At 23.2% G+C, this 15,856-nt stretch overlaps 1 protein-coding gene across 1 annotated transcript; it reads right to left on the bottom strand.

Moving 5' to 3' along the window:
- Positions 1–1,796: 1,796 nt before the first annotated feature.
- On the bottom strand, positions 1,797–6,727 carry Phum_PHUM390430 (lachesin precursor, putative; the record flags this gene model as incomplete). The annotated part of the gene is made up of 8 exons (XM_002428501.1): positions 1,797–1,966; positions 2,070–2,138; positions 2,886–3,170; positions 3,699–3,827; positions 5,278–5,647; positions 5,867–5,973; positions 6,555–6,567; positions 6,722–6,727. The coding sequence occupies 8 exons, from the start codon at positions 6,725–6,727 to the stop codon at positions 1,797–1,799; spliced, it is 1,149 nt and encodes a 382-aa protein (XP_002428546.1).
- Positions 6,728–15,856: the final 9,129 nt, after the last annotated feature.

Genomic DNA, 15,856 nt, shown 5'->3' with positions numbered 1-15,856 from the left:
TCATGATTTAATAATATTCGCGCAAAAATAAATTTAAATTAAATATTTAAATATTTTGTTATTGAAAGGAGATAAAAAAAAAATAATTTGTGAAAATTATTTTTAATAATTAAATAATCAACACTAAACATTATTTTATAATTTTTTTTTCTTTTTTTTTTTTTTAGCTGATATGTTTAGTTATCGAAAGCGCATATTGATAATAAAAATAGAATATTTTAGTTGCAGTTCAATAAAATTTTTTTTTTTTTTACAATTATACATGCTTTCAGTCGCAAAAAAAATTAAAAGATTTTAAAATTATATTTAATTGAAATGAAATTTTAAAAAAAATTATTATTATTATTATAGTAGAATAATTTAAAAAATTTTTCAACAACAACAACAGCAAATTTTTTTCTTTTAAATATTGGTCAAATATTTATTTTATTTTTTATTTTAATTTTTTTCCAAATTTAAATAAATAAATAAAAAAACAGAAAATTTTCACAATTTGCCATTTTTTTTTTTTTTTTAAAAAAAAAGAAAAAAAACGAACAAAAAAAAAATTTTTTTTGTTTTTTTTTTAAAGCTTACAAATAATGGCAAAGAAATGTGCAAAAAAGCATAGCAAATTTTTTTTTTTTTTATTTCAATTCATTTACATAGTGTGAGAGTTTATATTATATTTTAATTAATTCATTTTGAGCTTCATTATTGCGACAAAAACGCAAAAACCAAACTTGCGACAATTACATATGACGTCACCATTCCCTCTCTCGGAATTGCTAAAAAAAAAAAAATATGTAAATTATTACTACTACTACTACTACTACTACTACTTTATTAAAATTAAACAAACATTCCGTAGAAAAAAAATCGGTCGGTTGTTTTTCCACCCCCTCCCTCCCCCTCCCTCCTTCTTCCCCCGTGTTTTAATTAATAAATTTAACGACAATTATTATGAAATAACGTGTAAGTAATACGTCCGCCATATTTAATTTTCCTTATAATTAATCAAACAATAAATTTAAAAAAATTGTTTTACACCTGTAAAAAAATCAAATTATTATCATTATCATTATTATTACAAAGGAAATCAATTTTCCATCGAGTCGATAAATAAAAAAAAAATCATTAACCATAATAATAATAATAATAATAATTTTCATTTGTCTGTTTTATAATTGCAAAAGACTAAAATTCATTATAAAAAACATATTTTTTATTGTTTTTTATTGTTGTTTTCCTTTTTACGATGTTTTAGTAAAAAAGGAGGGGAGGGGGGAAAGGAAAGGAAAAAGGAAGTGTGCAGAAAAAAAAAAAAGTAGAGGAAGTAGAAGAAGAAGAAGAATAAGAAGGAGAAAAAAATGAAGTTTTTTTTTTTTTTCCCTCCTTTTTAAAGGGAAAATAAAATTGAGTTCGCAGATGTTTTTAAAACATTTCCTTATAAATAATGAAACATACTTTTTTAATTACCCTCGTTCATTATTAAAAAAAAAAAAGGAAAACTCTTCGTTGAAAATATTTTTTTTTTTTTTTTTTTTTTTTGTTCTAGAACTTACTACTAGTAGTGTAAAAAATAAATTTATTAAAGGGAAAAGAGAGAGAGAGAGAGAGAAAAAAAATTTTTTTTTTTTTTTAATGGAATCGAAGACGTTAAAATTATTATTATTATTATTATTATTATTTTGTGGAAAGTTTTTTACCTTTAAAAAAAAAAAAAAATAATAATAATAATAAAATAAAATTTTATGTTTAACAAATTTCTTTTTCGATTTTTAATAATAATAAAAGTAAAAAAAAAAAAATGGCGGTTAATTACCTGAACCTTTAATTGAATCAGAATTAGTTGTTAATAATATTTTTTTTTCTTCCTTTTTTTCTCCACCTGACGACCTTTTCGGCCATTCTTCCTGAGATATTCTAAATGGATCTAATTTTTTTTGATTGTTTATCGGATCGGTGTTTTTCACCAATGAATTTTCTAAAACAACAACAACAACAAGAGAATGATTTTCAATTTTCGTTTTAATTAATTAATTTGAAAGAAAATTAATAATAATAATAATAATAATAATAAATTATACCTAATCTACCACTAGACGATCCACTTTTAATTTCTTTTGGTATCGATGGTAAAGATGGCAGTGGAATTTCTATTAAAAAAAAAAATCATAAACCAATAATTTATTTATTTCCTTTTTCTTCCATTAAATTTTACTGACAAAGGAAAGAGAGAGAGAGAGAAAAAAAGAAAATTCATTTTTAAAATTTAAATTAATATTTCATTTTTGTTTTCGTATAAAAAAAAAAAAAAAAAAATTTATAAATAAAAATCTTATAATGTTAATATTTAAAAATAGAAAGGAAAATTTTCTAAAATAAAATTTTATGCCTTTCAACAGAAAATTATTTGGAAAATTTTCCACACTTTTCCCTTTAACTTGATATTTTTATATTATTTTTAAAATTTTTTCATTCATTCAATCAATCATTAATTACAATTTTTTTTTTGTACACATTTTTAACTTCGAAATTTAAATTTAAAAAAAACGCAAAAAAATTTTAACCGGAAGTAATAATAAAATAAAATTAAATTAAAAAGTAAAATTTAATTTTAACCTTTTGTTATGGTGGTGGTGGTTAAAAAAAAATTATTTTTTTTTTAAACAATGTATGTAACATACATGTTACTTTTGTGTAAATTAATTTTAGGGGTTGAATATTTTCCTACTTCCGGGGGTTTTTTTTGTTAACCTGATGTGACATAAAATGCAGTGGCAAATAAAAATTTTATGATTTCCCATTTTTAACACGGTCAAATTTTACCAAGAGTTAAATATAACAAACAATGGAATAAAAAAAAAAAAAACAACATTAATAATAATAATAATAATAAATACCATAAAGTCTAATAGATCCTTCTGTTTCGCCCAATGAATTCTTTGATATACATCTATAATTTCCAAAATCTTTATTTTGTAAATTTTTTATTGTTAATCTCATGTGAGCTCTATAACTATTTTCTGATATATCTGTTGAGTATTTTTTTGTGGGGAGAAGCATGACGTTGTCGAAAACCCAATAGCTTATAGCTCTTGGATAAGCTTCCGTGTGACAATCAATTGTAACGTCTGTACCAGATGGTGCACCCACCAATTGGTTAGGTACCCAAATCATCGGTGAAACTAAACAAAAACAATTGGCACAACAATAAAAATTTTCAACTATATATATAAAATAAAATAAAATGAAGGATTATAACATAAATAAAAAAAAAAAAAAATAACAAAAGATAATGTAACAAGGGTCATTTTATTTGTTTTTATTCTTCTCCCTTTATTATTGTTACAAAAATAAAAAAAAAAAAAAAAAAAAAGAGAAAAGTCGTTAACCGTTTATCTAGAAAAAGAAACATAATGAATACTAACAATCCTATTAGCAAATAATAATAATAATAATAATAATAATAATAATGATTGAATTAAAGCCCAAAACACGTTTTATGACCTTTCCAAAGCTGACCAAAGCACGAACGGAGCATTAATGATGGAATTTTCCATTCCAAAAAAAACCTTTCCTCCTTTAATTTTTAAAAAAAAAATTATCTAATTTTAAAAGCATCTTAACTTTTTACCTAAGAAATTTTTTATTGGAATTATTATTAAAAAAAATTCTATTTATTTTAATAATTAAAAGGAAAATTAATTACTTACATTCTACGTCAACAATAATTCTTTTGCTGACTGAAGGAGGAACTCCATTGGAAGCAATGCACAAATAGGCACCCATTTCTAACCGGCTTATTTTTAATAAATTAAGAGTTTCTCCATCATATACAGTTACTAAAAATAATAATAATAATAAATTATTATGCTTTCTTTTTTTTTTTTATTGTTTGATGCAAATGAAAAAAAAATGTAATGTTTAAAAAACATGCATATATGTCCATGCCTCTCTCTTTCTCTCACTAAAAATTGATTTTGATTGTTTTTGTTTTTCATTCAATAAAAAAAAAAAAAAAAAAAATGTAAATTAATGATCTGTAAATTTGCCCTTTTGTTATATATATATATATATATAAGGTTATCATTGAGATTTTTTGTTAAAAAATTTTAAACCTTTTTTTTCTATGTTTTTTTTTTTGTTTAAAATCAAAACTTTGTGTTTTTCTTTATGTTTAAAAAACTTTAAATTTAATTATCAATATAGAATAAATATTATAATTAACAACTTGTCATTCCTTTGGTTTTGTTTTCACTGATTTATGGTAATTTAAACGACTTTGTCTAATGACTCAATTTAAAACTATTTTGCTACATTTATCTGTTTGAGGTTTAAAATTATCCCATTTAATAAAACATTTTCATTTTCTTTTTTTTATCTGTTGTTTATAGCAAAAAAAAATAAAAAAATTTATGTTTTTTTTTGCTTTATGTAAGTTTTAGTCGATATTTAAATAATGTTTGTGTATTTTTTTTGTTTCTTCTGCTCTTTCTACATTTTTAAACTAAATGATTAATAATTTAATGGTGTATGTAAAAAAGTAAGAAATTATGATATTAATCCTTTATAAATATCTAAATGGAAAAAAAAGGAGTTTGTAACCTTTGACAATGACTTAAATTCTTATTTTATATGCAACCAATGTTATTTTCTAAATTATTTTCATTAATTTTAATTAAATAAATTTTTCTTTTTTTTTTTTTTTTGAGTATAAAAATTAATATAATTCAACATTATTATTATTATTTTTTTAAAAATATTTTTAGCACGTTCTCAAGTTTTTTTTTCTTTTTTTTTTTTTTTTTTTTTTCTAAATTTGATTTATTAAATTGATTTATTAAAGAATAATAATAATAATAATAAAAAATTGTGATGGAATTTGAGTTCAATCAGTAAAATTGATTATTATTATTATTATTATTATTAATGATAAATTATCATTGTGTGTAATTTAAAAATGGGTTACATTAAATGTTTCAAAAAATGAAACTAAATTTTTTCTTTTTTTGTTTTTTTCAGACGAATACAACAGGAAACTGAAGAAAAATTAGGAAAACATTTTAATAATGACAAAGGTAGGATTTTCTTTTGTTTTCATATCATTTTTATTTTCCGGTTTAAAATGCAAAATGTGTTCTCGTCTACGTATTTCGAAAAACAATAGAAAAATATTGAGAATGTTCATTAAAATATTCTCTCTAAAATATTTTACTATTTTAAATTTCACCTACGATCAAGTCAAAAATTGTTTAAATAATTTTTTTTTTTTTGTTGTTTGTTTGTTTTTACCTTTTTTTCTCTTATCGATAGGAATTGTTTGACCGTCTTCTCTTCTCCACGTTATTTTAGGTACGGGAAAACCTTCTGCTTTACATGTCAAAGAAGCATTTTGATGTTCTCTGACAGCAACAGCCGATTGTGTGCTCTCCTCGTCGACAATATTTGGAGGCACGACAACTTGTAAGTAACCTACTTGGCTTATCATTGGATTTGTGTTTACTTGGCACATGTAATAACCTCGATCTTCTTGCTGTACACCGTAAACGTGTAGTAACCACGTTTTTTGACTATCGTGAGACACGCTATACCTTGGTACTCGAGCTACAACATATCTATGGATTGTAAGAATCATTTGTCTATCTATGTGGATCCAAGCCACCTAAAAATAAGTTTTTTTTTCTTTTTCTATTCTTTCCATTCAAAACAACAAAACAAACTTATACAAAGGTAATATACATCCAAACTGTTCTTCATAACATTTATATTTGTTATAATATGAATCAATTGCCAAATCATTTATGAAAACTCTTGCCTGATGGCACCAGTTTATTATTATAATTAAAAAGGACTAATATGTATTTATTATTATTATTATTACCTTATAACTCCCTAAATTTTCAATAACGCAAGGTAATGAAGCATCTCGGCCTAAAGCCACTGTTACATTAGGTATTGGCTCCAAAAATCTCGGACCATCAGTTAATACTAAAAAAATCATTAAAAAAAAAAAAAAAAAAAGAAAGAGTAAATTAAAAAAAAACAAACAAACGAACAAACAAACGAATGGAAAGGTAAGGTTAATTGCTTTTTTTTTAAATTAGAAAATTTTGATCGAACAACATTTTGCAAAAAACAACCTTGTTGTTTTCAATTTGAATCATATTATTTGATTTTCCATTTTCATTAGTCAATTTACCTCAAGTAAAAATATATTTGTTTATGTACACACGCACACACACGCACACACACATATTTTCAATCGTGGAATTTTATTCACATTACATTCCACTTAATATTTTTTTTTTTTTAAATATAAAAACCAAATTAATGAGTAAATTTATTATAAGTAAGGGTAGCATAATAATAAAAATTTATAATGTTTATGAATATATATTTGTGTTTGTAAAAATGGCAAAACTAAGAAAATTTTATTTAATTTTCAACACCATGAGCAAAGCCGCGAGGAAAAATGCGTCACATAATAATAATAATTAATAAAAAAATTTACTAACCGAACAAAAAAAAAAAAGAATGAAAGAAAAAAAAAAAAAAAAAACGATATTCACCCTCGAGGCGAAACTAAAAAACAACAAACGAATATTAAATTTCCCTTGTTTATGCAAAAAATTTCAACAAAAAAAAAAAAAAAGTAACAATGAAAATATTAAAAGAAAACAAACAAAATTTAAAACACAGGATGCGATAAAAATAACGAAACTCAATAATGTAAAACAATCATTTTCATAGATAAAATAAAAATCGTTGCGACCACGTTTTTTTTTTTTTGTCATAGAGCACACGAGACAAAATTATTATTATTAATAAAATTAAAATTAAAATTTTTATCTTTTAAAACGATTATTTTCAACAACATATGGTTGGTTTCATTCATTTTTCCCTCCCCCTCCCTTCTCTCCTTCATATCAGAGAAAATTATCGGAAAAATTTTATTGAATACATAAACTCCCCCCCCGCCATTTTTTCTTTTTTTGTTTATTTATTGTATTATTGTTTTATTTGTAAAATTACAAACATGGAGAACATAATTATTTAACATTCGAGTCGAACAAAATAATCAAAACCGAATTTAAAAAAGAAACCTTTTAAAGTAAAATTATTATTATTATTTTTTTTTCATTTAAACCTGTATATATATTTTTCCTCTCGAAATTCCATAAAGTAAATAACTCTAATTTATTTTTTTTTGACCACCAGAGCGCTCTACTTGTTAAAAAAAAAAAAAAAACTGTTAAAACTGACATATAACATATATATATATATATTACAAACTTTTTTTTTTTTTATAAAAAAACTTGATTTGTGGTTTTTTCTGGAATAGTAACAGGAAGAAATAAATTGAAAATTTAAAAAAAAAAAAAAAAAAAAAATTAAGATATCTTGCTTTTTCAGTTTAATATCACATACGTTTAAAAAAAAAAAAAAAAAGAAAACAAGTAGTCAATTTTTTAAACATTAATCACTTGTCTAACATGAACCATCAGAAAAAAGTTCCTGATGAGGTTGAACATGTTAAAAAAAAAAAAAGAAGAAAAATCTTACAATTCTTAATTGCTTGAATTTTTTTTTTTGTAAAACTTGAAAAAGAAAGTTTAGAGCTTTTACTGTTTTTTTTTTTTTCGGATGTTTTCTTGTCCTAAATATTTAAAAAAAAAAAAAAGAAAAATATCTTACACTTTGAATGAAAAATTCTTTTAAAAAATTTTACTTTAAAAAAATAAAGAAGAGTTTTTTTAAAAGTATACTGAATAACAAAAAGCTTTTACCTAAAGTAATATTTTTACATTCTCGTTAATCTTTTTCTTCTTCTTTTTTTTTTTTTTTTTTTTTTTTATAATTTTAAAGAGTGCTTATTTTTTATTTTTAACCTGAAATTTTAAAGAGGAAAAAAAAAATATATTTTTTTTTTGTAAAGGTAAATTTAAAACATTTTTCCTTTACTTTTTTTTTTATTTATCGAAATCAAAAAATAAATAAAAAATTATTATTTATAAAGTGACGAATATTTTGTTTTTTTTTTAAAAAAATTAATTTTATTAATTTAATTTTAAAACAATAATCAAATTTATTTTGTTCAAGAAAATAAAAATTACACGTTAAATAATTAAATTAAATTAAAATGCTATCGGGCGGGGGGGGGGGAGGGAGGGAGAGGTGAACTCAAATGTAAATTAATTAAAAACATTGACATTAAACTTTTTTTTCTTTTTTTTTTTTTTTTTTTGATTTTATTAATTAATATTTCACACATTTAAAAAAAAAATAAATAAATAAATTTTTTTTCCCCTCTTCTTTAAATTTAAAAATTTTAAATTTTAAATATTGAATATAATTTAATAAAATTTATTTAAAAAGAAAGAAAAAATTTCGCCCTAAAAAAATTAAATAAACTTTTTGTTGTACTTATATGTCGCACAAGTTGATTAGGCAAATATTTGCACTTTTATGGTGGATGGAAAATTTTTTGTTGTTGGAAAAGCGTAAAATGTGACGTCATTTAAAAAATTTACGAATGGTTTATTATTAATAATTTTCTTTTCTTTTTTTTTTCATACGTATATATGTGTGTGTCTGTGTGCGTGTGAGTGTGTGTATTTTAATAAATAAATTAAAGCGTGACAACATTTTTCCCATTGAAAAAAAAAAAAAAAAAATTTTAATGCATCGTCGTCTCAACAAAATGTAAATACAATTTACAAAATTTGTTTAAAATTTTTTAAAGGCATTTTCGAAATGGGCGGGGGGAGGGGGAGGGGAGGGAAAACGACATAAAAAAAAATTATTATTTATTGTTTTAGTCGACCAAATTCCTTTCATGGATTTTAATGGTGACCACCTTAAAAATTTACCAATGTTTTCTTAATGTAATATATTTTCAAGAACAACGCCACCAATAAATTTTATAAGGAAGGAGGGGCAAAAGGTCATTTATTGCTCTTGCTTAATGGCTCTTAATTAATTTATATTATCTTTTCTTTTGTGGTTTTCCAACTACAAATTTGTATTTATATATTATTAAAGAAAAAAAAAATTATTATTATTTTTTTTCTTATTAATTATTTTTAAAATCGATTGACGAAAACTAAAAAACCTAAAAATAATCTGAATTAAATTGAAAGCTAAATTTTTTCCCTTTCCTTTTTTCCTTTTTTCCTTTTTTTTATTATTTGTTTAAAAAATATATTTTAGTCATGTTAAAACAACCTCCTTACGCTGTTTAGTATTCCCAAAAGCAAACATATGGCCAAGTGTACATTTTTAACTTTTGGATATTTTATACAACGTCTAGTTTTTCATTTTGTTATAAAATATCTGGTTACTTTAAGTGTAAAAAAAAAAAATAAGTTTAAACAAAAAAAAGAAACAATTTTTTTTTTTTTTTAACCCATATGAAAAATATTTTAAATAGTGTGTGTCTCTCTCTCTCTCTCTCTTTTAAGTAAACTAACCTATGAATGGTCTCTATTTAATGTAAATTTTTTTTTTTTATAATTAAAAAAGATTTAAATTTGGATAAAAGTTAAAACTGCTTATTTTAGCTCTTTTTTTTTTTTTTTACCACATTAACAACACTAATTTTCTAAAAAATTTTCTACCACATATATATTTATTTATTTAATTTAATTTTTAATTTTTTTTTTTTTGGAAAGAGACAAACTTTTATAATAATCTGCCCTCCACCATTTTTTTTTTTTTAATAAAGAAAATTGAAAAAAAAAAAGGGGGGAAAAATTGAATTCACACAATATATTTTATAATAAAATAATTAATTATTATTATTTTGTTTTTTTGATTTACAACAAATAAATCAACATCAGACTATTATTATTATTATTATTACAAGGCATTTGTATAACAAAGAGAGATATATATCTCTTCTGCTCATTGTCTGGGAGTTTATCGTCACAACAATCTACTATCAAGATGATAGTTAATCTTAAAAACAATGAAATAATTATCTTGATGGAGCATTTAAATTATTATATAATAGTATTTAAAAAAATATATAGATATATATTTTTTTTAGTAAATACTAAATCAAACGATACAAAAAAAAATTGTTAATTAAAATTTATTGAAAAAAAAAAAAAGAAAAGAAAATCAGGTGGTTGTCTACCTTACCTTGGCAGCAAACAGTCAAAAGACAAAGTAAACAAAAAACCAAATGATGATGGCCACTTTTTCTTAAGCCCATTGTCATTCGGGATTTTCAATATATATTTTTTTCTCTCTCTCTCTCTCTCTCTCTTTATAAAAATATAATTCGAACAAAAAAATTTCTTTCAAAAAAAGTTTTTTTTTGATTTAGTAAAAAAAAAAAAAAAAAAAAAAAAATTAAACGAAAATTAAATTAAAAAAAAAAGAAAATTTTTTTTTAATGGTTTCCTGTCAAGACGGGGAAAATATAATTAAAGCATGGTTTGATTGCATTTTAGTATTTTCCTTTGTAAAGAACACCAAGAAAGATGAAAATCGCGTGAGAAACATTCACATATTGCCAGAAGGCATTTTTGTCGAGGTCACGACACACAACAGTAAAATCTTTTCGGAAAACCGCCGCTGACTGAGACTCTTGCGTACAACGAGATGAGCGACATCTTTTCTCCAGCGTAACTGCGCTCTGGAAATTGCGTTATACTAAAAACTCGTCCTCTAATTTCCCTGGACGTTTATACAATAAATCATTTTCTTTTACACACAAGCCTTTCTAAGCCTCAACGGTTTCACAAAAAAAAAAAAAAAAAATTGTTTAATTTGAAAATTTTTTTACGTTTTACACAGACTTTCACAAAAAACCAACGAAAACCACCCGAAAGAAAGAAAGAACAGGAAAAAAAAAATTTTTTTTTTTTTTTTTTCCTTTTAATGTGGCTTTTAATGAATTCCCGGAGTAAAAAGCGGACACACGGACAAGAATTAACGAGATTAAAATTAAATAATAATTTTATACGTAATTTTCCTTTTTTTTTTTTTTTTTGTTTAATTTAAATAATAATTAATAATTCATGTAATTTAGAAAACAAATTTCCCCCTTTTTTTTTTTTGAATCAATTTTCCCCTTCCTCCCCTATTTTTTTTTTTTGTAAAAAAAAAAAAAAATTATATACGCAATTTATTTAAAGAGTTTTTTAAAAGAAAATAAAAAAAAAAAAAAAAAAAAAAAAAAGAAGAAAAACGACGCGAAAAATTTATGCACTCGGGATGATATATATTTTAATAAGAAAAAAAAAAAAAAATTGTCTTTTATTTTTATTATAAATTTTTTTTTTTTTTTTTTACCTTTTCTTTTTTATACGTATATATTTATGCGGTAAATCCTTTTTTCTTTCCAGACTATTTTTTTTTAAATTTTTTAAACAAACTTCGACATTTATTATTATTATAAATTATATTTAAAAATAATAATTGACAAAAACAATTTAACACTTACTCGCCCACACGTAAAAAACAATTAGTTATAACTTTTATCGTGTCAGAAGATTAGCCTCTTAATATTATTACTCTATGCTTTTCAAAAGTGTTAATTAATAAACTTAACCTTATCCTTTGACATTAAACACTTTAACAAAATTTATTTATTCTAAAAAAAAAAAAATTTTGGCGCCAAAAATTAAAATCGTGTCAATAAACAAATGTTTTTTTTTCTTGATTTGTTTACAGAATTAATTACGTAAATAAAAAATTTATTTTATTAAATTATTAATTTTAATGACGTAATCGTACGATTGGGGGAGAAAAAAATAAATAAAAAAAATACGTAATTAATAAATATTATTGAGTAAAATAATTTTTTTTCCGTTCGATTAGTTAAAAAAATTACTTTTTAATTCGATGATAGCATTTTTTTATTATTATTTAACTCGTGCAGAAATGATGATTTTAATGTATTAAATTGACCTTTAATAATTTATTTTCATGTTTTTTTTTTTACATACAATTTCCGTAACCAAAGCTAAATACCAAACACATCCCTTTGGGATTTAATTTTTTTAAAAAAAATACTTTTATAAATTTTACGAAAATATAGTCGTAGAAATTTAAAAAAAAAAAAAAAAAAAAGGCAAAGAAAAGAAAAAAACTAAAATTTTCATGTCTTTGAAAAAAAAAAAAAAAAAAAAAAATTGAGAGAGAGGCGAAAAAGAAAATGTTTCACTTGAGTTGGCCTTCCTTTCTTTTTGCTCTTTTCTTCCTCGTCACGCCCCCCTCCTTTGCCTTTTCTTCTTTCGAGAAAAGAGGCGAGAAGAGAAGAGAAGATGATGCCTAGGTAACAATTTAAGTCGTTACCCCATCTTTTTTTACCTTTTCTTTACTCCCCCCTCTCTCTCTCTTCCCCATCTCTTATGTACCGCTCTCATCCTTGGTTTTTCCTTTTCTTATACTTTGTTTTCACTATTCTAATCTCTCATGTTGTAGCAAGGAAAATCACCGCAACCAAGAAAAGCTTCCTCGATATAAATTCTTAAAAACTCCACCCTTCTTAAAATCTTTTACGTTTTCAGGCTTCTTCTTCTTTATATTTTAAATATTCATTGTTCAAGTTTTTTGAGTTTGATAAAAAGTGTTTTTGAGATAAAATCGAAAAGATGTCCTAAATATTAAAATGATATATACGAATTTTGTTTTTAAAGGTAAACTCAAAAATATTACCCCCAGGCTTTTGCTCTTTTTTTTTCTTTTTACTTTCATATCTCACCTTCTTACCTTCCATTTCTTTCTTTCATTCTTTCATTTTTTCTTTTTTCCTTTTTTTTTTTTTTTTTAATTTAAAAACTTAGAAAGAAAAAAAAATTTTCAGATGGAAAGATAAAAATTATTTTGCTACTTTTTTAAGTGGGTAATAAATTTGCACCGTAGGAGAGGAAAGAAGGAAATAAGTAAGGAAGGTTTTCTTTTTTTTTTTTTCTAACCTTGTTATTGAAATTCAAAAGGTGCAAAAATTTTCTATCTCGATCCTAAAAAATTGAGAAACCGAAAATAATAAAATAAAAAATAAATGTAGCATTGAGCACACACACACACACAAGTTCTTTAAATTTGCAAAATGATGGCGGGTGGGCAGCATCCCGCGGGAGCGCAGGCTGGCGGGCCCGGGCCCGGCCCGCCGTGTCGGCCCATCCTCCTGATCCTGAGCTTATGTCTCTCTCGAGGATTCTTCCCATGAATTTTTTAACCGAGGTAAATTGCATATTTAGTATTGATGACGCGGATAAAGAACTACGTCTGATGCTTTCCATTTTTTTTTTTCCAACAACTTTTAGTATTCTCTTCTTTTTACTTTTTTTTTAAACTTTTTTCTCCGTCCCATTTTAATAAGTCTCTCTCTCTCTCTCTCTCACTTTAATGAAAATAAAATTTTTTAAAAAAATTAATTTAATATATTTTATTATTATTAAAAAAATACCTTTCATAACTAAAAATAATAATATGTAATTTAAATAGAAAACAATCATCAATTGTTGTAATAAAAAGACCCGAAAATAAAATTAATTATCCCATATATATAATCTTACGGATCATTTAATAAATATTTAAAGGTTTAAAAGTTTTTTTTTTTTAAATTTTAATTTTCTATTTATTAAGACGGTAAAAGTTTAAAACAAAAAAAAAAAAAATGGAAGGGAAAAAAGTTTTTTTTAAAGGGAATATTAAAGTCAAATTTTTATGGATGAAATACAAGAAGAAGAAGAAGAAAGTACGCGGAATCGGCAGGGAAAAAAAAGGGAAGAAAGAAGGAGAAAGGAAAAAGAAGATGTGATCAATAAGCTATTAAACATTGAATAGAGATCCAGAATATTGGGAATTGAAATTCAAGCTCCATCAAATAGATACGAAGAAGAAGAAGAAGATGAAGAAGAGAGTATTGAAAGGTTTTGAAACTGTGGATTGAAGCGTATTTACACAAGATTTTGATGAGTAGGAATTTACTAAGCATTGACACTTTTTGGAGCCATTTTTTTTTTTTTTTTTTTTTTTCAACTTGACTTTTTTTTTTTGGATTTTATTTGCATTAAACCAAAGAGATATTTGAATTTTCTTTTTTCATCTTTTCCCTTTTTTTTTTTATCGGTTTTCAATATTTTTTTGTTTTTTAAGTGTTAAAATAGTACAAAGATTTAAATTTCTTTTTTATTTATTTATTTATTTATTTAAAAAAAAAAATATAGGAATTAAACGTGTGCAATTAAATGTGGGTTGATAATAATAATAATAATGAAATTCGGTTGATGTAGAAAATAAATTAATTATCAAAAATTAAATAACAAATTGAATTTCTCAGTGGTTTTCCTCTACCTACCATAAACTTTGCCACAGGGAAAATAATCTTTTCCTTTCCCGATGACGAAAATTAAAAGTGTCATCATGGCAATTAATTATTATTATTATTATTTTTCTAAACCTATCGAGAAAAAAAAAAGATCAACATCATCATCATCATCATCATTTTTACCTTTTTCATTTGATTACACTTTAAAGTATGTGAGAAGTGATAATTTTTTAAGGTGCGTGTGTGATAAGAAAAATTTTCACGATTTGACTCTTTTTACGACAGTAAAGGAAAAAAAAAAGGAAAAAAGGGAAAAACCGGGAAGGGGGAAAGGGAGTAGAAGGGGAGGGAAAGGAGGGAAAGGTTGGGTTGATGGCTTTAAAACTATCATTTTAAAAAAAAAAAAAAAAAAAAAACTAAAAATTCAGTAAATTCTTTCATTTCTATGGTTTTTATAATGGTAATTTTTTTTTTTTTTTTTTTTATAAAAATCCCAGATTTATAATAATAAAGAAAAAAGAAAAAAAAAAAAGAAGAAAAGTTTAAATTCTATCCGCAAATGGTCGTAAATCATTAAGAGTTGGTGAAAAAAAAAAAAAAAAAAAAAAAAAAAAACGATTTTTGCGCAGTGTAAAATAATTTATGATTTTTTATATCATTTTGAAAAAATATAGTATAGTAAAAACCACTTGTTTTATTTAAATTTTTTTAAAAATATTATTATTATCATTATTATTATTATTATTATTATTATTATTATTATTATTATTATTATTTTAGGCTCGTATTTATTTAAATTCTAAAACGTATGCATTTTATGTAAAATCTTTGAACGTTGTGAAAAGATTTTGGTCCAACCATTTTATTTTAATTAGTAAGTTTATATATTTATTTAATAAATTTATTTATTAATCCTTTATTAATTTTTGTTTTTGTTTAGTATAAATAATAATAATAATAATAATATATTTTTTTATTATAAGAATTATTGAAAAAAAAAAATTTTTTTTGAGTACGTGTGTGAAGAAGGTTAAAGTTAACCTTTGAGTTCCCTCGAGTTCTTTTCTGGTTTTCGGTATTCAACAGAAGATGTTTCTCTCTCTCTCTCTCTCTCTCTCTCTCTCTCTGTCTGTCTTTGTCTTATCCCTTTCTTGTGACTTTTTTAAAAAATAATTTATCTTATTTTTTGACTGACTACAAATTTTTTTATATAAATTATATGTGCATTTAACATAATTAAAATTGCATCAAGTTTAGTAAATAGTTTACTCACACTCACATATATTAAGAAATAACACACGTCACGTGATGGAAAAGTTTTTTGATAGAAAATTTATTTTCAAATAATGTGTGTGTGTGCGTGTGCGTGAGCGTGCGTGTTGTTTGGTGTTAAAAACTTTTTACACGTAATTGAACTTTCTATTAAACTTATGACAACGTATCAAATTTCATTTTAAAAAAAAAAAAAAACAACAACAACTAATTAATAAATTTTAACTCAATTTAATACGTCGTAATAATAAAATGAACTTTCGTAAATAATAATAATAATAATAATAATAATACGATAAATTATATTATTAT

Source organism: Pediculus humanus, genomic scaffold (assembly GCF_000006295.1).
Source record: "Pediculus humanus corporis 1103172107869 genomic scaffold, whole genome shotgun sequence".
Classification (NCBI taxonomy): domain Eukaryota; kingdom Metazoa; phylum Arthropoda; class Insecta; order Psocodea; family Pediculidae; genus Pediculus; species Pediculus humanus.
This window is presented reverse-complemented; position numbering and strand designations above follow the sequence as displayed.